Below are 23,457 nucleotides of genomic sequence, written 5' to 3' on the forward strand. Positions count from 1 at the left end.
ATGGCATAAGTGTTACTGATAATCTCTCAGAAAATACTTTACTTACCTCGGCATGTACCATAGTCACTCAGTATTTGTATATCTTGTTAGAATTTAGATTGTATAAATACTGAGACTTTAATGTGTTCATGTATTATTAATAAATTGTATATATGTGTGTTAACAAAAAAAAAGAAGAATGTTATAGTGTTCCATAAATCCATTGACCTACAGGGAGGATTTAAAGGAAAGGGGACATGGCAGGAGGACATGAGTAACATCTGCTACAGGGCAGAATAGGAAAGGACTTTGAGAAAACATTATTTACTTAAAAGTAAATAATGGAATGGTGGCACAGTGAGGCCAGTAAAATATCCTCTAAAAATTAAGATAGTTTCTACTTCTGCTATTTTTTATATCTAAGAGAATGTGCATACTGGCTGTCATGTGCTTTTATCTAGAAGTGACTTCTTGTTGATAATCTATGATAATATTGCTACTTATGTTTCTGGAATGAATCAATTAAATTATTTCAGATGTTTAAGAAAAAGAAACAAATGTTTTATCGGGATCTTCAAATATAGACCCACCTTTTCTACGAATTCCACTTTGTGGTGGATTTGCTTTCGGACTTGTAAGGAAGAAGGGCTGACACTGTGCATTCCTTTTAGGGTCTCTGTTCATGAACATTTCATGAGTTGGAAAATAACACACTTCAGAATGACCTTGACTCTCACTTTAGATTCAGTATCATTAGGAAATAAATACTTTTAGGGAAAACAAAATAGTGCATAATATAAAGCGTTTGATAGAGGCTTTATGCTTGAACATGTACATTTCAATTACTATTTACTATTAAATGGCTGGTTATTCTTTATATATGATGAAAATAATAATTATAGTTGAATTGCTTAAATTTCCTATTTTAAGCAGTTTAATATTTTTAAAAATTACCTAATCTAAGTATTTTAATTTCAGCCTGTTCATGCAGGAGAAAAATTAGATTTCTTTATTTCTATTAATAAAGCAACAGATTTTGATCACATCACTATCTCACCTGGTTTGTTCTATTGCTGTTGCCACAACTCATATACTTCTTTCATCCTGAAAGGAAAATAATCAGTGAAAATAACAAATGATAAGAAGTGCCTTAAGTCCTTTTTGACAAGAAGAAATTTTATTCTAAATTTGATTTGTACTTGAAAAGATGGAATAAAAATAGCAACATTCTGACAGACTTTGTTTCTTCCTTATTCCTTATTCCTGCTTGGAATCAAGGTCTGCTTGATTCCAAGCTGAAAATCTTGGGCTTTTAGATGTAATATAGATTTCAAATATAATCCATTAATAGTATATTTTAATATACAATATGTAACATAATACATAATATATGACATACAGAAATATGTAACATGTAATATATGCTACATAATTAATATATTTTATAATATATAGCATATAACATGTAACATAACAAACATACAATTCTCCATTTATTTGGAAAATGATTTAAAGCAGTTAATGTTCGTGTGTGTTTGAAAACAAGCTTGCCATTTTTAACATTTGAGGTGTTAAATGTAGGTCAGTTAAAATTATAGCTGAATTAATGTCTAAATACCTGTCAGGTCCATTGGTTGATAAGCTTGATTTGTTTTCTTGGTTTGAGAGAACTTCTTTGCTCAATTAGACTTCTAAATATATTTTTTTTATCTTTTCTTTTTCATCTGTTACTTAAATAGTTCACCATTAGCAGTGAAATTTGTATTATATTCTTATACTGCAACTTTAGGTTTGAGAGGTTTTTATAACTGCTTTCTCATTTTGTGGAGATTAAGAAAATCTTGATCTTCTGAGAAAAAGTAGTATTGCTTATAAGGAGAGGAAAGACATAGATAGCCTACCTATCACAAGAAATTATATTAGCCATTAACTTAAGGTAAATGGTATAACAAGAGATCTGAGAAGTACTTTTTGGATATGCCTCTTTGTACTTCCCTTGGTTATTAACTATGGAAAACATTATTTCTATCAGCTGGTCACGTTGCGAATTATATTGATTGTTAGGGACAGAGCACCCATGAGTCATAGAAATGTCAGAAACCATAATGCTTACCAAGTATTCTGTATATTTTCTCAGCCTCCATTCAGTTAGAGAGAGCCATGTGACTGGTTCTGGCCAACTAAATGTAACGTGATACTTTTAGTCCGAGCACTGAAAAGCCCCTGAGCAAACTTCTAGCCATTTCTCTTTCCCCTACCTGTCAGGGAAAGAGGAGAGGTATTTCTGATGGTCCTGCTGCAAGATAGTGCTGTCTTTCACAGTGTGTGTCACCAAGTGACTTTATGGAGCAGACCTTCCTCTGACCTATCAATGCTCTATCTGTCATTGGTAAATAAACTTGCTTGTTATGGGTGATTTAGGGGTAGTGTGTTACCTTGAGATATCTTAGTCTCTTCTAGATTATACAGTTAAATGCAATAATATTTAATACTGCTTTACCCCAAAATGAATTTTAGGATTTATGCCATTTAAACTTATTAAATTATTTTTTTTATAGTTCCAGATGATTCTTTTGTAGTGTCTCTACACTTTTTTCCTCTTACTCCTGGACGCTACCCTTGTAGAATTCTGTTGACATCAAAGTATGATGTGCGTCTCTTTTACCTCGAAGGCATAGTGAGTGATGAGCGTCCAGAAGCCACATTTGAGTTTGAAACACCAGCATTTAAAGCCATTACCCAGAATATTCCAATAGTAAGTGCAAACATTTTTTTGTATTTTCTTTATTCCCACTGCCAAAATCTCAATTAGTCCTCAAAACTCTCATCTTGAATCATGACCGATTTCTAATTGCATTATTTGCTACTGTTGGTTTCTCTACATTGATGTCAGAGTTTTATTCCTGAATATAAATGGCATCAGGTTACTTACCTGATTAATCACTTATGCTGGATCTCTTTGCTTAAAAAATGAACTTTAACTTCCTTAAACTATCATCAAATTCCTAGTCAAATGCCATGCCTCCTGGTTCCACCAAGCAAAATAATGGTCTCTCAGATCACTCTGCTCCAAATTCAGTTGTGGATCTTGACATTTATGAAGATAGGTTCATAGGCACTAAGAATGATTGGCTGTAGTTTCGGGCTCTATTACTGAAAGTGATAATACAGCATAGAAGATGGTAATATAATTGTAAGGAATTCTGATTTTTGACTGATATTTTATTGCTTAATTGTTATATATATAACAAAAGTCTGCTCAAAGCATACTACTTGGCTCTGATGAAATCGATATGTAACCTTTACTATTTACACAATCTACCAGTTAGAACACTTTTTTATGACACATTATTAGGAGTAAAATGTGTAACTCCAAGACCATTTTATCACTTGATAAATTAGTAAGTCAAAGAAAGGAATATTCTCTTAGATATTAAATAATTTGTAGATCAACCTGTTAGGCAGTACGCCTGTATGACATTGAAAGGGCATACAGTCATTATTGTGCATTATATTTACATTTTTGATAGTTGTTCCTAACAAATACGACTTTCAAATGGTGATTCTTAAGAAATACAATTAAGAATACAACAGATAATTTTATGAACAGCACCAAGAATTAATATGTAATGCAACTTTATAAATATCATCTCTCTGATATTTCTTTTTATTCACGCTTTAGATTAATAAAACAAGGGATGAGTGGAGATGTCACGTGATTATAGAAGGAGACTATTTTTCTGGACCTTCAGATTTAACTCTTAAGCCTGGTGAAACGATGCAGTATCCTCTCACATTTGAACCTGCCCTGGAATGTGAGATCATGGTAAGAACTCATTGATATATTTTACCCAGTATCAATATGTCAATAAAACAATGCATGATATTAACCTACATAATTTACAGTAAATCATTTTGCAGAAGAGTTATATTTTAATGAACTTGAACATTACTGTTCACTCTGCTTGAAGCTCTGATAAATATTTTAACTTGAGGGATAAACATTCTGAAAATTGCAGTGTCTGTGGCTGCCAATATTTCTCTCTAGATTACTTTTACATGATACATTTAGAAAAGTAAAATTACTGCTCCTATTTTTATTTATTAAGGAACTTGGTATTTCAGAAATTATTTTTCTGAAGACCTACCATATTTTTTGCTCCATAAGATGCACTTTCTCCCCCCAAAAGTGGAGGGGAAAATGCCCGTGGATCTTAGGGAGATAAAAATGTGATATTTTATTAAATATTTTAACACACCATTTGGTTCAGAATATTTCTTTTTCTTATTTTCCTCCTTAAAGCCCTAGGTGTGTCTTATGATCAGGTGCATCTTATGGAGCAAAAAATACGGTATTTCTTTGACAAGGAAATAAACACGCTTATATTTGCTATGTAAGAGCATACCTATATAAATTCTGTAGTTAGAGAAAGTAAAGAGATATAATAAGGTTTTCACTGGAAATTCATCTCACTCATTCAGCAAATAGAGTATTGATACATGAACTGAAGGAGTCAATTGCTGACACCTCTTTGAATGCTCATTTCATTAATCAGATTCAAAATTAATAGGATAGTAGAGGTTGTTTGGCATTCAGCTGTGGCTCCTGTAGAGCTAAAATTTGGTTGATTTGTCCCAGGGAAAAGTTACTGTACAAAATATACTGGATGGTATGGAGCATATCGTTGCCATGAAAGGGATTGGCAGAAAACCTGTGGCTTTGGAACACATCATTGCAAACTGTAAAGTGGGGGTCCCAGAATGTAGAACCATAATTGTTCCCAATAATACAAAGCAAACAGTGACATTGAAGGTAAGATTTTATTTTTTGTATAAAAATATTTTCTGAAAGAATATATTGAATTAACATGAAAATTTTAAAACATTTAATTTGAGTTAACTAGGTAAAGCGATGACACATAAAGAATGTTTAGAATTCTACTTTCTATTATTATAGAAGCTATTAAATTTTGTTGCAATTATGAAGCTGAATTAATGGGAAACAAATTTTATTGCTAGGTATTAGTATATAATAAGGCATATCATCATCTACTTATTTGAGTCTCATGTATTTTTTACTTGAAGAAATTGTACATGATATGAAAAGTTATTTGCAAAGAATTTTAAAAGCTTTTGAAATTTTAATGTGGAACCTATCAGCACATTTCAAAAGTGTATTTTGTCACTTACCAGTGTAATAAGGGGCATGTGAAGAAATGCATAATTATTTACATGTTTATTTTTTATGAAGTTTTGCTCTTAGCCCTCCTTGCTTGAGTTGTTTCAGCCAATCCCAAAATAAAAATTTCTACTCCCCACCCCCACGTTTATCTATAAATTGTTGTGTGCCCAATAGAATCCTTGAAAGAAGCTTCAAATATCTATCCATCACAGACAGATGCCTGAATTCAGTTTTAGAGGGTACTGCCAAAGTCTGGAAATCCTCTGGCTTTACTCTTCTGCTTTTTTTATGATCTTGAAAAATATGTGCTTTGGTTTTCTTCTTTCTTCCTTGCTGGATTGCAAATGGAATGAATATTTTAAACAAATATCTCATTTTGTCACTCTCCTGATAAAACTCTTCAATGTCATCTCTAAAGTTCAAGGTAGAGTACATACCCCCCAAAGTGGCTTTTACTGTCCTTCAAAAGTTTATCTGATGGACACATGATGCAATGAATAGTTCATATGCTATGGAGATGTATACTTGAAACCTATGTGTTCCTATGGACCAATATCACCCCATTCAATTTAATTTCTAAATAAGCAAAATAACAAAAAAAATACTCTATTATAAAAATTTTAAAGAAAGTTTATCTCCCTGGCTGGTTGGCTCAGTGGATAGAGCGTTGGCCTGGTGCATCAACATCCCGGGTTCAATCCCTGGTCCGAGCACTCAGGAGAAGTGTCCTTCTGCTTCTCTTCCCCTCCCTTTCTGCCTTCTCTCCCTCTTCCGTTCCCGCAGCCAGTGGCTCAGTTGGTCTGAGCATCGGCCCCAGATGGGGATTGTTGGGTGGATCCCAGTTGGGATGCATGTGAGACTTTGTCTCGATGTCTCCTTCTCCCCTCCATTTACTTATACTTTTTATTTTTTTAAGTGAAAGGAAAGGAGACAGAAAGAGAAAGCTTTTTTTTTTTTTTTTAATCTGATTCATCTCTTGCTTCAGCAACACTTAGGCCTTTGTATGTGTTTCCTTTTGGTACTATCTCAGAGTCTTGGTCCAGCTACTTATCTTCCATTTTTTTGTTTATAACTCCTTTTCATTGTCTAGGGCAAGTCCTAGATACCTCTTTTCCAACAGTTCTTCCCTATTCTCATAAACCCAGAATACATGCCTTTCATGTACTTCCACAGCATTTCTGCACCTGTCCCACCATCATACATACATCCTATACTACAACCTTTCATTAGTCTCCACTGGATTATAATTATGTGAAAAGGGCATGCCTTTCTTATCCAGCTTTTTATAACTAGCCTAAATCATAATATCAAGCACATAATGGTTTTTAAAAAGTTTTGTTTAGTGAACAAAATATAATAGGTGGCATTTAAGACAAAGGAAGAAGAGAAGGAAGGAAGGGAAGGAAGGAGGGAGGAAAAATCATGACTACTTGAATTTACTAAAAATAAGAGAAAAAGTTATCTTTCCACCACTCCCTTTCCCCTTCCAGAATTTACTGGTAAGCAAGAACAGTTTGATGAAAACAGGTTAAAGAAAAATCTGTAATTTTATAACATTGGCTATTTTTTTGTTATTATAGCAAAGATAATGTTTACAGATTTTTAATATTCTTCAGAATGAATGCATTTTTTATATGTAGGCTTTTAAAATTAATTGCTATGTTAACTATATCAGATAAAATGTGGAAGTGGAATTCTATTCATAACAAAATTATTCTCAGAAACAGTAATAAGTAAAGTCTATATTTCTATCATTTTCATCCATAAATAAAACCTAAGAACCTAGTTATTTTACTTATAGAGTGTAAATCTTTAGTGAAGTTCTTTCTGTAATTAAAGATATTACATATTAAATTAATGAAACGTATTTCTTTAAAGTATTAATAATACTGTTCATGTGTTCCAGGTCTTCCTAATATTTGTGTATCTCTACCTTCAAGACACATGCCAAAACTATTCAGCAGTTATTGTTTGACACTATAGTTGCCTGAGGCCATAATAACTGTTGTGACCAACAAGAGTTTGGCAAAAAACTTGAAAGGCATATTTGGGGAAGGAGATGTCCTTAAGGGATTTAAAAAGCTTCACATATTCTTGGGGAACATGCAGATCACATTCATGTGTAGAGTTGTGCACTTACCCAGGAAAGATCTGAGGGAAGCCATTTGTTCTATTTCTGGCTGGCACAGAGGCACTCTGTGAGCTGGCAATGAAGACTAAGGCAAAGTTATAAATAAGCACCCAAGTGCGCGAGTCGTGCCACAGCACATGTACAATGCTCCTTGACAAAAGGCAGATAATTTATTGTTTCAAGGCATTTAAAGAAACCTGTGACAAATTATTGCTGACCACTAAGCTAATGAACCAGGGACTTCAGTGAGCACACACTGCCGTGAATACAAAATTTAGAGAATTGTTCAGAAAAGTCACTAAGCCAAGAAAGAATAAAACACGGGGAAGTAGTGATCTGATTTCAAAAATGGCTGTACTACTGATATAAAAGGTACATTTTCAACAAAAACAACAAAATTTGTGAGGCGAAGCAAAAGGAAACAAAGGAATGGGCAAGTATGACCCGTACACAGGAAAGTAAGCAGTCACTAGAAGCCATCTCTGAAGGGGCAGGGCCCACGTGTTGGCTAAGTAGACAGATTTTAAACCTTTGTAAATAGATTCAATGAACTAACAGGAATCTTGTCTTAATGATTAATAAAAAGTTTCAATAAACAGTATTAATAAATATATAGAATTAGAAAAAATTATGTAGTTTAAAAGTACAATCAAAGAAAGGAATTATTCACTATATGGCTCAAAAGATTTCCTGATTTCCCTTGGAGTTTCTTTTTTAACATGTTGGTTATTTAGAACTATATTGTCTAAAATTCCACCTATTTAAGAATTTCCCAATTTTTTTTCCATTTTTGATTTTAAGCTATTTCCATTATTGTTAAAACACATCGTGTGTATGATGCCAGCCCTTTTAAATTTATTGAGGCTTCTTTTATCTCCTAAGACATGCTCTATCCTGGAATATTCCATGTGTGCTTGAGACATGCCGAAGAGCATCTATGCATCTATGATAGTCCTACAACTAGCATCATACTTAATAGGAGAACATTGAATAATTTTTCCCTAAGGTCAAAACAAAGTAAGAATTTCTCCTCTTGCCATTTCTGTTGAACATTGTACTAAAAGGTCATAGGTAGTACAATTAGTTAACAAGAAATAAAAGGCATCTATGTTGGAAAGGAAGAGATTATACAATCTCTATTTGTAGATATCATGATCTTGTAATAGAAAATTATAAGAATTTCACTGAATATGCTATCAAAACTAATATATGAGTTTAGAAAATATGCAAGATACAAGATAAATATAAACCATTAATCATTTGTATATATTAGCAGTGAATAATCCAAATTGAAATTAATAATAATTTACAATAGCATCAAAAATAATAAAAGTTTGGAGCAAGCTTAACAAAAAAGGGCAAAACTTGTACTCTGAAAACTACAAAGTGTTGTTGAATTCAATTAAAGAAATTTCCAATAAATAGACAGATATGCGTATAGATCAAAAGGCTTAATAGTGTTATCATGGCAGTGTTACCCAGATATCAAAATCCCAACGGCTATTTTTGAAGAATTTGGCAAGGTGATCTTAAAATTCATATAGAAGTGCAAGGGATGCAGACTACACAAAGCGATCTTGTAAAATAAGGAAATAAGTTGGATGACTCATACTTCCTGATTTTAAATCTTACTAAAAACCCTCAACTCAAAGAAAATGTGGTACCAACATAAGGTAGACATGTAGATAAATGAAAAAGAATAGAGTATCCAGAAATAAACCCTTAATATATTGGTTAATCGATTTTTGATAAAAATACCACGAGAATAGTGTTTTTAAAAAATGATGCTGAGGGCCCTGGCCGGTTGGCTCAGCGGTAGAGCGTCGGCCTAGCGTGCGGAGGACCCGGGTTCGATTCCCGGCCAGGGCACACAGGAGAAGCGCCCATTTGCTTCTCCACCCCTCCGCCGCGCTTTCCTCTCTGTCTCTCTCTTCCCCTCCCGCAGCCAAGGCTCCATTGGAGCAAAGATGGCCCGGGCGCTGGGGATGGCTCCTTGGCCTCTGCCTCAGGCGCTAGAGTGGCTCTGGTCGCAATATGGCGACGCCCAGGATGGGCAGAGCATCGCCCCCTGGTGGGCAGAGCATCGCCCCTGGTGGGCGTGCCGGGTGGATCCCGGTCGGGCGCATGCGGGAGTCTGTCTGACGGTCTCTCCCCGTTTCCAGCTTCAGAAATGAAAAAAAAAAAAAAAAAAAAAAAAAAAAAAATGATGCTGAGACAACTTCATAGTCACATATAAAAGAATGAATTTGGACCCTGAACTCATACCATGTGCAAAAGTCAACTCAAAATGTGTCTTAGACCAAAATCTAATAGCTATAATTAAAAATAATAGAAAAAAACCATAGTAGTACATCTTCATGACCTTCGGTGAGGCATAGATATGACAAAAGCACAAGTGACAGAACAATAAATAAATTGGACTTCAAAGCTAGAATGATTGTACTTCAAATGATTCCTTGAAGGAAGTGAAAACTCAAGCTAGAGAATGTGAGAAAATATCCATATGCTGTGTGTCAGATAAAGGCTTTATTTCTAGAGTGTGTAAAGACCTCTTACAACTCAAGAATAAAATGACAACAATGCAGTTTTTTAAATGTGCAAAGAATTTCAGTAGAAATTTTTCCAAAGGGGATATACAAATGAGCAATAAGCAGGTGAAAAGATATTCCACATTATTAATCATTAAGAAAATGTAAATGGTATGAAAAAGCAATCAATGGACAACTGAAGCTCCACAATAACAAGTTGATACTTGTCTGCCCCCCATATATATTTATCTCTCTCTCTCTCTCTCTCTCTCTCTCTCTCTCTCTCTCTCTCATGTGTGCTCTAAAAAAATGTAAATAAAAATCACAGTGAGATACCGCTTCACACTCACTAGTATGACTATAATTAAAATAACACAATAAAAACTTTGATAGAAGATGTAGAAAAATAGGGACCATCATGCATTGGTGGGAAAGAAAAATGGTACAGCCATTTTGGAAAATAATTTTGGAAGGCAGTAATTGAAAAGGTTCAACATTGAATTATTATATGCCTGAACAATTCTACTCCAAGGTGTATGTCCATAAGAAATGAAAATCTATGTCTACTCAAAAACTTGAACATATTTTGGTACCTGCACTGTTCATAATAAACCAAAATGGAATCCCAAACTTTTATCAACTTATGAATAGATACACAAAATGTATCATGTCATAAACTTTAATACCATTCATCAATAAAAGAAATAATGTACTGGTTTATATCACAAAGTAGTTGAACTTTGAAAACATTATGCAAAGTGATAAAAAGCCAGTCATAAAAGACCACAGATTGAATGATTTCTTTTCTATGGATTATTTACAATAGACAAATTTAGAGACAAGGAAAAGATTAGTGTTTGTCAGGCCAGTGAGAGGGATGGGGTTGGCAAGATGTAAATACTCAGTATGCTGAAATCTGGGTTTAACCAGAGTTGTAGTCAAACGTTGCTTAAATATTCTTTATATGCAGTATTAATAATAATGTAAAATTCAATTTAAATGGTTCAACTTTTGTACATCAAATTGCATAGAGAAAATGATACATGGCCTATAAAAGATTACTCAGATTATCTAAGCATCAATAATCTTGCTACGACTAACAACAGAAAAGAAACATTTTTTTGGTAAGAATCTTCTACTTTTTCAGAGGTCTCAGATTTTGCTTTTACATTATATAGCATTTTTGGCTTGCTTTTTAATTAAAAGTGAATAGTTTTAATGGAAGTATTTTAAATTCATTTTTTTTGTGTTTTAGTTTGTTACACTGATTTCATGTAAATGCTGACATATAAATTTTTACTTTGAATTTTCTTGTCCAGGTATCTTCAAACCTTCCAATAGTGTGGGGAAAGCAGAAGGTCACCATAGAGCCTAATGATACAGCTCGATATATTCTACACATAAACTCTGGGAAACGTGGTGCATTCCATGGTAAGCAAACTGTTAATGAAATGTTAACTACCACGCTAGTCTAGAAACATGAAGAAATAAAAATGTACTTACATTTCCCCTTTCTAATAAGTGACTCAGAAGGAAATACAGTTGTTTATTTCAGTCATTACCTTTCTAAATAATCAGAATTTTGAGGCACATGTTTTAGATATAGTGCTGTACTTTCTTGGTTATTTATTTGAATTTATTTATAGGACAAATTCCTTGAAGTAGAAGGATTTAATTGAGGAAATTTATATTTAAAATGGCAGCACTTTACCAGGGTGAGGGGCTTGGGGGGCACAAGGATGGGCAAATATATGGTGACAGAAAATGATGTGACTTTGGGTGATGGGCACACATGCTGTCAACAATTCAGATGCTATAGAGATGTTCACCCGAAACCTGTGTACTTTTACTGATCAATGTCACCCCATTAAATTTAATTTTCTAAATAGAAAATCTTAAAAAAGATTAATAAAAAATGTGATACTTTCAAATAGTTATACCAGTTTTTGAACCAGATAGCATCCTATGAGAATGTCTGTTTACATGACTAGGTAAAATAAAAGCATACATGCACTTAACTAATACATGAACAATAGGTTAGACTTTGGTATGTATGAAGTTTTCTTAATGTGTGTCTAAGAAAGTATTCATTTATACAGATTACTCTGGTGGTCCCTGAACAGAATTGCTTGTTGGGAGTGGCCATAAAGGTCATTCTTACAAGCTTTTTTAGTGAGGAGTGAAAAATGTAGAAGAGTAATAGGGAAGAACGGAGGGACTGTGATTCATCAAAGGAATAAATTATCCTGTTTGGAAGAGAATTAAATGCTCCCTGGTAGTTGGATTCTGCTGAGGAAGTTATTGTAATATAAGTAAATGGACACAAGTTAGAGGTGTAGAAAGCATACGCCTAGTTGCAATCTTGTGTGCCCTGGAAGCACTATACTAGCCTCTCCTCTCACTCCTGCTGTCTCAGAAAGGCATGTTTTATGAAAGGGTCTATTCCTAGCATAGAACGTATAGAGTGCCATTCTGAAGGAAAGAGGACAGAGGCAGAATGGATGCCATTCCAGTTTACAAGCAGAAGGGAAATTTCCAAATGACAAACTGATCCAGTTAGTACCACTTTAATGGAAAGTGCTAGGAAGGAAGATCCAACCTGCCTGACCTCAAATATCACCACAGTCCTAGACATTAGCATCTGTTGAAATCCTCCTGTCACTTTGCAGATGTTTGATTTTACAAAGCTCATTAATAATTAATTCTTCATGGGATAGGTAGATTTTGAGCTATAGTGAGCCTATTCCAAGCATTTCAATGAAGTACCATAACTTGCCTTTTTTATGTAATTCAGAAGATTAAAAATCATTTTAAGAAATTTCAATTTCAGTTTCATTTTGATCAACAAATGACAGTCTGAATAGTGGATTTTTTTTTTTTTTTTAGTTTTAGGATTTTAACTTCTTGCCATCATTTTTGATATACACAGTAAATCTCAGTTTCTTGTATAAAAAGACAGTGAGCTGAGATGGAACATACAAGGAACCTCAAACTGTGAAACACTGTTGAATTAGCAGTGATTATGACTCCCTTAAACAAAACAAAGAAAGACTAGTCTGAATCAGACTCTTAAAGTTATAGAAATGAGGCTAAGAAGAATTAAATAATAATGTTTAATGTCTTTCTTTGTATAGTCATTTTTGTTGGATTTGGCATCATTTCTGAGACAATAAATTTCAATATGTATTTTTATTAATCAGATATGGACTATTTAATGTGTTGGTTTGAAGGACTTTAGAAAAAATTTGGGGAAGTGAAAGGCAATGCAGTGTAAGTTGTAAAGTGAGGATGAATTAGTAAGTGTCGCTGGCTACACAAGGGATTTTGTAGGCTTCATAATTTTGAAAAATATTTGCAAGACATGATCATGATCATTCTTCCCAGGGTGATCCCTTAGACTTGAATTTTTGTTGCTATTATGATGTGAAGAAACTGAGACTAGTTTTATTGATGCTGCTATTGGAAGACATCAACAATAGTTTAAGTAGGCTAAATATAATTGCTTCTGAGCAGCTGTTAATCTGATATAAAGAAAACTAGACTAAAAACATATGATAATGTTCCTATTTATACTGTTTAAAGAAGTACTTCAGACCCTGGCCAGTTGGCTCAGTGGATAAAGTGTTGGCCCCGCATGTGGACATCCCGAGTTCACTCCCCAGTCAGGGTACACATGAGAAGTGACCATCTGTTTCCCTTCCCCTACCTCTCCCCCTTCTCTCTCTCATCTCCTCTCTCAGCCAGTGGCTCGATTGGTTTGAACATGGCCCCAGGTGCTGAGGATAGCTCAGTTGATTTGAGCATCGGCCCCAGACCAAGGTTGCCAGGTGGATCCCAGTCAGGGCACATGTGTATCTCCCCTCCCCTCACTTAAAAAAAAAAGTACATCAGTGTATTTGTATTGATGGTCTTTAAAAAATAACTTTTATTTTTTCTGTTTTTTTATTATGTAACAATTCTGTTTTCATTATATAACATTTTTCACAAAAAGACTTATAATTTGGGAAACCTTGAAAAGCATAGTAGCTATTAACAAAACTGACATTAAACTAGTTATGCTCTGTTAAAATATTAGACACTTCTCATATGTTCGCAAATACTCAATTGTTTGAGCTCCACTATAATGTAACCCTTGCCATTCTAACCACCATAGCCACTCCCCAGACAGTAATCCTTATATTAATTTTTATTATAATAACATGAGTCACAAATACAATTTACATGCATATTCACAACTTAGAGCAAGTCACTCTTAATATACTTAAGAAAAATAATTTGTACAGGTAAGAATTAAGACTGTCCAGTTTGGTATAACCTCTACATCATTTGTTCTAATGATTTGCTCCAGCTGTTCTTTAATAATCTTCATAAAATAATACATAATAATCTACATATGTCTTTGGCATAACTGTTCTGAGTTCCTGATGAGGATGTCACATTAGTCAGCTCATAATCCTCTAGCTTATGAATAACTGGGTCGTAATATAACTTTAAAAAGCACATTTTGATAACAAATGGCAAACTGTTTAAACTTGTAGGGTCTCTTCTGTATCTAGTGCTATGAAGCTAAATAATTAATTTAAGATCTGGTCATCCAAAAATGTAATGTGAAATGTGGGCCTCAAACCATGCAAGTGTGAGTTTATTAGTTGATATTTTTCTTCTCTGGTTCCCGATTATGGTGCAAAAGCAAAGCCTTCAGACCCGCACAGAGTAGCCTGTATCTTAGAACAAATGGCATCTCCAGTTATAACTCACTGGAGTGGATTCTTGCGTTCTCTGTTTGTGTGTGTGTTTAACTTAAAATTTTCATTTGGGAGATGATTCTCTGAACATCCAACATATTATAGAAATGGCCATCCCTAAATTTTTTAAATTACGTTTTCTCTCATTGTTAACTAGTATAGCTGATTTTTTAAAACGTAAGTATGGAACTTCATAATTATTCCACAACTACTCCTACTTGTGAGAAACAAATATAGTTTTATCTGCAAGGAAGAGGCCTTTAGAAAGTCTTATAATAGTTAATGATATTTATTGTGATCCTCCAATAAGGGGCGGAAGGAAGAAGAAGGGGAAACTCAGGAGTTGACCATAGACTTGGTGGAAGTACAACAGGAAAAGCCAAAAGCAAGGGTTATTTATTGAATTATAAATCAGTTAAATGTATGGACAAATACCAGGCTGAAATAATGTAATATGTTGATAATGACCTGGAGACCCAAAATGATGTCCAAACATTTTATAATAAGAATTTTTTACCCCTAAAATTAATACAGTGTTGTATGTCAATTACATCTCATTTAAAATTGTTTTAAATTTTAAACGTAAATGTTCATGTATCATTTACAAAGACCATCAGGTCTTTTGATCGGTAATTTTCAACCGTTGTGCTGCAAGAATGTTTAAAACATGCCATGCCTATTTAGTCTGGACACTGGCCTCTTTTCCATTAGATTGTCAAATAAAAAAATGAGAACAGACAATACAACAATAGCTGTCCAGCATGAGTGAATCAGAATTATACATATTTCATTTGTCAGATTGGCAATATATATATATTTAGGTGTGCTGCAGAATTGTAGTAATTAGTCTCTGTGTGCCTTGAGATGAAAAAGGTTGGAAATTACTGCTTTAGCTGGTAGAGAACACTTCATGGACACAGTCCTATACAATCGCCGAGGAACTTGAACTGTTCATTCCATATTGGAAAGCCAAATATTGAGAACGCAGATTTAAAGTGGTTTCCACTCATATTAATAAGTTTACTGTTTACACTGAACAGTCATAATAGAGTACTCTGAAGTTCTCTTATCATTCATGACCTCAAAAGCTGGTAGCTCCGGAAAGTAGGTAACGATAATTAGTTTTGACATACCAACAATTACTTTGTATTTTTTTAATAGCAGTCAAAACTGCATTTTTACTTGCTGAAAAGTGATTGTATTCATTCAGTTCAACACAACTGTCAGTTACAGCTAAGGTTCATTTCTGCACATTTGCAATTTGGAAGTTCGTACACTAGAATGAGATCTATTATGACGTTGGCACAAGGAAGCCTTGTCCAAACAATTGCCATTAAGATTTTAACCAGCTTTTCTAAAGACTTTTTAAAAATTTATTTTGAATAAACTTCTGCTTAATGTCAAACAAAATGTCTAATGGGTGCACAATTAAGTTTTTATGTTAAGCATATGTTTAAACGAGATAGATTAGTTTTCATGGTTGGCATCCTGCTACTCTGAAACAGCACACTGTCTATAAAGATATGTAGTATGAGTTGCCATCTTACAAATACACACTTAGTTCAGAATTTTCTAATATTGTATGTGAGAAACATCACTTGTTACATGCACTTTGAGAATGTAATGCTGACCAAATGTAGTGCTATTTCAATTTTAATTTTTCTTTTAAAGCCTGGACAGCATATTCATGCTAACCACCACACTGAGATGGCAAAATTGTATACCTTTTACTTTGCTGTTTCCTCTTTCACTGTTATTATGCTACAAGGGGATACACTCACAAGTCAAACATTACTTCAACATCTAATTACGTCATAATCTGGTTGTATGACTTGGGTAATATAATTAACCTTAGTGAATGTCATACGTCTTACCTGTAAAATATAGTAGATAATATTTCACCTTTCAGGGTAGTGATGGGCATTAAATGGGAATATATGAAAAGTGCTCACCTAGTAAGTGCTCAGTAATATATATCACTCTTATTTAATATACTAACTCCTATTTTTAAAAAATTCCATTACATGGTATGGATGTTGGGGGGATTCAGGGTTTCTTCTGTCCCCATTTTGTCCTGGTATGTCTCGATGAATATACCAGGGAGGTTGCTATCAAAAGCTTGGCTGAAACTAACTTTGGATTCTTCTGACTTTTCTCCATCACTATTGTGGACTGCCACATAGTTGTAAAAACAAAAACAGGTTAAATTCCACTGGTCTTTCAAAACAAGTTTTGGTTGCTGTAAAGCATTTTTATTCTCTTTTAGGCTAAAGACATGATTTATAAAATCAGGGCCTTGCAGAGAGAATGAATTAGTTTTGCTTGACTCCTCCAGTGCTTCTTTGGGCTCTTCTCTCTGCTTTCACCATCTGCTTTCCCAGGCAGCGTGTGCTCTGATGTTTCCTCTTGACTTTAGCCACCTGCATGGTGTTACCCTTGAGGGCTAGTGAGCACTAGAAATTTTCTTTCTGCCTCTGATCCCAAAATCAAAATAAGTTTTAATTCTATTCTCTCTCTCTCTTTTTTTCTTAAGTGAGAAGCAGGGAGGCAAAGAGATAGACTCCTGCATGCACCCTGACTGAGGTCCATCCAGCAAGCCCCCTATGGGGCAGTGCTCTGCCTATATGGGGTCATTGCTCAGCAACTGAGCTATTTTAGCACCTGAAGTGAGGCGTGGAGCCATCCTCAGCACCCAGGGCCAGTATGCTCGAACCAGTTGAACCATGGCTGCAGGAGGGAGGGAGAAGGGGAGAGAGAAAGACAGAGAGAGAAAAGGAAGAAATGGAGGGATGGAGAAGCAGATGATCTCTTCTCCTGTGTGCCCTGACCAGGAATCAAACCCGGGACATCCACATGCTAGGCTGATGCTCTACCACTGAGCCAACCAGCCAGGGCCTAATTCTATTTTCAAGTCACTGAGATGATTGTCTAGAGCAGGGGTCTCAAACTCGCGGCCCGTGGGTAAATCCATGTTAACAGACCAATGAGTGATGATGTATACTGCATTTCCTGCCTTTATGCAAGATAATCTGTCCTTTGACTGCCAGGTCAGCATCAGCCTCCAGTCTAACACCTGGCACACAGTGGCAGGCATCCAGGCTTCCAGAATAGAAGGAGCAATGCATTTCACAAAATTGTTTCCAAAATAGTTTTTAAGTTACTTAGTAGTACAATAATAGCAGTGCAATAAAATATGAGAACAAGGAAAAGTTATGAACTTGGAGGAAAGCATACATTTGAAAATCACATATGCTCTTTTAAATTGGAGGAAGGCACTCCTGTAATTCCAGCATTTGCCATGAGGCCCACGTTTAATTGGCACAACGCACACTTGAAATCTTGAATGTATGTTAGAGAGGTAGCTCTCCTTGGGATTGTAAGGCAGTCTGTAGATGCTCTATTGAATATAAATTCAAGCTGCTTTTGAAAGATAGCTCTCGTGGCTAATAAATCCACCTATGATATTTATGATATATGGTTAAAATCTTTATATTGGAAACCTGCACTACCCAAGATATAGTTAGAATTATAATTGAGTAAATAACAAATTTTATATCTCTCCCTTTTGCCTCTTTTCTCTGTCTCTCTGTCACTCTATCTCTTTCTCTCTTTTGTCTACAGAGAGAATCAGCCCTCCAAACACCCATGTTGTTCAAGGGTCAATTGTGTACCTTTTATCCTAAAAGTTAGGTACTTACAAAATGGGAGTAGAGCTTTATTATGTAGATATGGCTACAGCACTGTTCTTTTTCTCTGTGTGTTGTTTATCTTCCACATAACTTTGTTTTTCCTCCTTACCATTTGAAGGGGAAACAAAACAAAACGGAGTGAGAATTAAGCTTAACCTCAAGAATGAAAAGATAGAAGAGGAGGGTCAGCAAAAGATGCCTTAAACTTTTATCTTATATCTTGCTTTTAGATTTTATAAGGTAGTATACTAGAGAAACAAAACAATAAACATTCATTTGATCATGTGCGATATAAAGTGCATAGAGCAGATACTTATGAAGAAAGTTTTTGATGGAATTAATGTGCCTCCGAGAAATTCACAAGTTGACAAAAGCCCAGCCCTACCGGAATTTTCCTTAACAGTGTTCCTCATTAGCGGTTGGAAGTGGTGAAGCATGAAGCCAGTGCGAGGAACAGGGTGGCTGTGAAGGGACCAAGTGCAAAGAGGTCAGAGCTTTGCCAGGATTAACTGTTGCCATGGAAACTTGCTTTTGGAGGTTTTCTGAGAGATGAAAGTTTAGGTGATCATTGAGCTGTATCTCAGACCTATCGCTTTTGATAAAAATGTTTTGGAAGTATGTGAGTGATTTTACTGTTTTTGCCAATCAAAAACCCATTGATATTGTGGTATATTTGGTGATGGTTAGACATGACTTAATATACCATTTCCGATACTCTATGTCAGGGACATATATATTACTACCTGTGTGACCTGGAGGAAGTTACCGACCTTCTCCATAACCCAGGTTGTTCAGCTTTAAACTAAGTTGTGTCTAATTAACACATGTCTGTTAAAGGAGTTAAGTAGGTAATGAATGAGAGGCATTTAGCATATGTTGAACATAATGTGAACATTCCATAACTAGTTTTTTCATTATTTTTCAAAGAAAAACCATTAATATTATATTACTTGGTTTTTATTAACTTGAGTCTGATATTAACATTCTACATCAGGCGTCCCCAAACTACGGCCTGCGGGCCGCATGCGGCTCCCTGAGGCCATTTATCCAGCCCCCCCCCCCCCCGCTGCACTTCTGGAAGGGGCACCTCTTTCATTGGTGGTCAGTGAGAGGAGCACTGTATGTGGCGGCCCTCCAACGGTCTGTGGGACAGTGAACTGGCCCCCTGTATAAAAAGTTTGGGGACCCCTGTTACATGATAATATGAAATTCGAGAAAAATAATTCCTAATTTTATAAAATGACTTGTATGATGAGAAATGTTTATTTTATTGACTGTTGAAAGAGCATTTTGAAAAATCAACATTTTAGAGTGTTTAGCAGATAAAAACCTTCCTTCATCAAAATAGAAGCTTATGCTATAGAAAGTAGAATTGCTCTAATTCCTATCTCTTTTTGATTGTTTTTGGAACGTTTTTTTCAGACAAATTGAGAATCTCCATTATATCAATGATTCTGTATCTTAGAGTTGCTTTTGCTTACTGCTATTTTTTCTGTTCTACCTATAGTGTTTCTAAAGCCATCTAATAATTTTCTTGTCACTCTGATAAACTCAAGCACTGAAAATCAAGCTTTTATTTATTCCTTTTTGGATTCCTTGGCTTTAGCCAGACTGGAGGGATGTGGGGAACAAAGTAGTCACACATGCATATACTGCAGAAAATGATCATCTTTTTGAAACACATGGTCTTCTCATAATGAGTATTTACATACTGACTTTGATTTGAAGGTTCATTGCTGACATTCAGGTTGCTGAGCCTAATTTAATTTCCTTAATATGTTTATAAGAATTTAAACAAGACTACTTGTTTCTCCTTTTATAGCTAATTAATAACCAAAAATAAAGATGCAGTTTAAAAATGCAATTGTTTAGAAATAAAATTAAAATTACATTGCCAAGAAAAAGGGTTTTCTCTAGAAAAAATTAAGTAAAAATTAGTGGCATAATTCTCAGGTGCATTATTTAAAAGTGTCCTTTCAGTTAAAACATGAGCTACTAAATAGATCTGTAATTGCTTCCATAGTTTTATTCATCCATTTCCTTTTCTTAAAAGATAAATATTTAATTTCTTATTTTGGTTAGTAATATATGGTTTTTTTATACTCATGTAGGGCTTTTAAATTTTTTTACAAATGCTTGTCCAATTTTTTTTTGTTAAGGGATAATAAAAATGTGATAACATTTAAATGGATGTATTGGAAGAAGAAATAATTATGCTGAGTAAATAAATGACCTGAAATTAAAAAGAATGGAGAATGTACACTTTTAATTCTTGAGTATATTTCATAGTACTTTGAAATATTAATTAGATTTTCTTATTATTCAGTACACACATTTTGTTTAACATATGTAGGGTACATATGTTCTGAGAAAACATCTCCAGATTATTTTGACATTTGATTATGCTGTATACCTCTCACCCAAAGTCAAATTGTCTTCTGTCACCTTCTATCTGATTTTCTTTGTGCCCCTCCCCTCCCCTACCCCCTCTCTCTTTCCTCCCCCATCCCCCCTCCCCCCAACCCCATTACCATCACATTCTTGTTCATGTCTCTGAGTCTCATGTTTATATCCCATCTATGTATGGATTCATATACTTCTTAGTTTTTTCTGATTTACTTATTTCACTCCGTATAATGTTATCAAGGTCCATCCATGTTATTGTAAATGATCCAATGTGATCATTTCTTATGGCTGAGTAGTATTCCATAGTATATATGTACCAAGGCTTTTTAATTCACTCTTCTTCTGATGGACACTTGGGCTGTTTCCAGATCTTCACTATTGTGAACAATACTGCCACAAACATGGGGGTGCATTTCTCCTTTTGGAGCCGTTCTATGGTATTCTTGGGGTATATTCCTAAAAGTGGGATAGCTGGGTCAAAAGGCATTTCGATTAACAATTTTTTGAGGAATCTCCATACTGTTTTCCACAGTGCCTGCACCAGTCTGCATTCCCACCAGCAGTGCAGGAGGGTTCCCTTTTCTCCACATCCTCGCCAGCACTTATTCTGTGTTGTTTTGTTGATGAACACCATTCTGGCTGGTGTGAGGTGATATCTCATTGTGGTTTTAATTTGCATTTCTCTAATGATTAGTGATGTTGAACATTTTTTCATATGCCTATTGGCTATCTGTATGTTCTCTTTGGAGAAGTGTCTATTCATCTCTTTTGCCCATTTTTTGATTGGATTGTCTGTCTTCCTGATATTGAGTTTTACATGTTCTTTATAAATTTTGGTTATTAACCCCTTATCAGATGTATTGTAGAATATATTCTCCCATTGTGTAGTTTGTCTTTTTATTCTGTTCTTATTGTCTTTAGCTGTGCAAAACCTTTTTAGTTTGATATAGTCCCATTTGTTTATCCTGTCTTTTATTTCACTTACCCATGGAGATAAATCAGCAAATATTTTGCTCTGAGAGATGTCGGAGAGCTTACTGCCTATGTTTTCTTCTAAGATGCTTATGGTTTCACACCTTACATTTAAGTCTTTTATCCATTTTGAGTTTATTTTTGTGAATGGTGTAAGCTAGTGGTCTAGTTTCATTTTTTTGCAGGTAGCTGTCCAATTTTCCCAACACTATTTAGTAAAGAGGCTGTCTTGACTCCATTGTATGTTCTTACCTCCTTTGTGGAATATCAGTTGTCCATAGAGCTGTGGGTTTATTTCTGGGTTCTCTGTTCTGTTCCATTGATCTATATGCCTGTTCTTATACCAGTACCAGGCTGTTTTGAGTACAATGGCCTTGTAGTAAACTTGATATCAGGAATTGTGATACCTCCCACTTTATTCTTCTTTTTTAAGATTCCTGAGGCTATTCGTGTTCTTTTTGGTTCCATATAAATTTTTGGAATATGTGATCTATATCTTTGAAGTATGTCATTGGTATTTTAATTAGTATTGCATTGAATTTATAGATTGCTTTGGGTAATATAGACATTTTAATGATGTATATTCTTCCTAACCATGAGCACGGTATGTGCTTCCACTTGTTTTATCTTCCTTGATTTCTTTTATCAATGCTTTATAATTTTTCGAGTACAAGTCTTTTAGTCTCCTTGGTTAAGTTTACTCCTAGGTACTTTATTTTTTTGGTTGTAATAGTGAAGGGGATTGTTTCCTTAATTTCTCTTTCTGACTGTTCATTTTTGGCGTATAAAAATGCCTCTGACTTCTGAGTATTGATTTTATATCCTGCCACTTTGCTGAATTCATTTATCAGGTCCAGTAGTTTTTTGACTGAGACTTTAGGGTTTTCTATGTATAATATCATATCATCTGCAAATAATGATAGTCTTACTTCTTTTCCAACTTGAATGCCTTTTATTTCTTCTTCCTGTCTGATTGCTGTGGCTAGGACTTCCAGGACTATGTTGAATAAGAATGGTGAAAGGGGGCACCCTTGCCTTGTTCCTGATCTTAAGGGTATTGCTTTTAATTTTTGCCCATTGAGTATGATGTTGGCTGTGGGTTTCTCATAGATGGCTTTTATCATGTTGAGGTATGTTCCCTGTATTCCCACTTTGCTGAGAGTTTTGATCATGAACGGGTGCTGGATTTTATCAAATGCTTTTTCTGCATCTGTTGAAATTATCATGTGTTTTTTGTCCTTTTTGTTTATGTGGTGAATCACATTGATTGATTTATGAATATTGTACCAGCCTTGCCTCCCCAGAATAAATCCCACTTGATCATGGTGTATGATTTTTCCATATATTGTTGGATCCGGTTTGCTAATATTTTGTTGAGGATTTTAGCATCTATATTCATCAGAGATATTGACCTATAATTTTCTTTCTTTGTGTTGTCTTTGCCTGGTTTTGGAATCAGAATTATGCTCACCTCATAAAAGGAGCTTGGGAGTCTTCCTTCCTCTTGAATTTTTTGAAATAGCTTGAGAAGGATAGGAGTTAGTTCTTCTTTGAATATTTGGTAGAATTCACTTGTGAAGCCATCAGGCCCTGGATTTTTCTTTGTTGGGGGTTTTTTGTTAACTGTTTCGATCTCATTTGGTGTAATCCGTCTGTTTTCTGATTCTTCCAGATTGATTTTTGGAAGATTGTATGTTTCAAAGAATTTGTCCATTTCATCTAGGTTGTCTAGTTTTTGGCATACAGTTCTTCATAGTATTTTCTTACAATATTTTGTATTTCTGTTGTGTAAGTTGTTATTTCTCCACTCTCATTTCTAATTTTA

At 34.7% G+C, this 23,457-nt stretch overlaps 1 protein-coding gene across 1 annotated transcript in view; it reads left to right on the top strand.

Annotated features, from left to right (window-relative positions):
- The window catches only part of CFAP47 (cilia and flagella associated protein 47), a 390,193-nt gene that overhangs the window by 270,132 nt on the left and 96,604 nt on the right, over window positions 1-23,457 (top strand). Inside the window, exons 38-41 of the mRNA XM_066357757.1 lie at window positions 2,538-2,734; window positions 3,662-3,805; window positions 4,619-4,792; window positions 11,140-11,251. Of these exons, the coding sequence (XP_066213854.1) occupies window positions 2,538-2,734; window positions 3,662-3,805; window positions 4,619-4,792; window positions 11,140-11,251 (627 nt within the window). The remainder of the gene's footprint in view (window positions 1-2,537; window positions 2,735-3,661; window positions 3,806-4,618; window positions 4,793-11,139; window positions 11,252-23,457) is intronic.

Source organism: Saccopteryx leptura, chromosome X, assembly GCF_036850995.1.
Source record: "Saccopteryx leptura isolate mSacLep1 chromosome X, mSacLep1_pri_phased_curated, whole genome shotgun sequence".
NCBI lineage: Eukaryota > Metazoa > Chordata > Mammalia > Chiroptera > Emballonuridae > Saccopteryx > Saccopteryx leptura.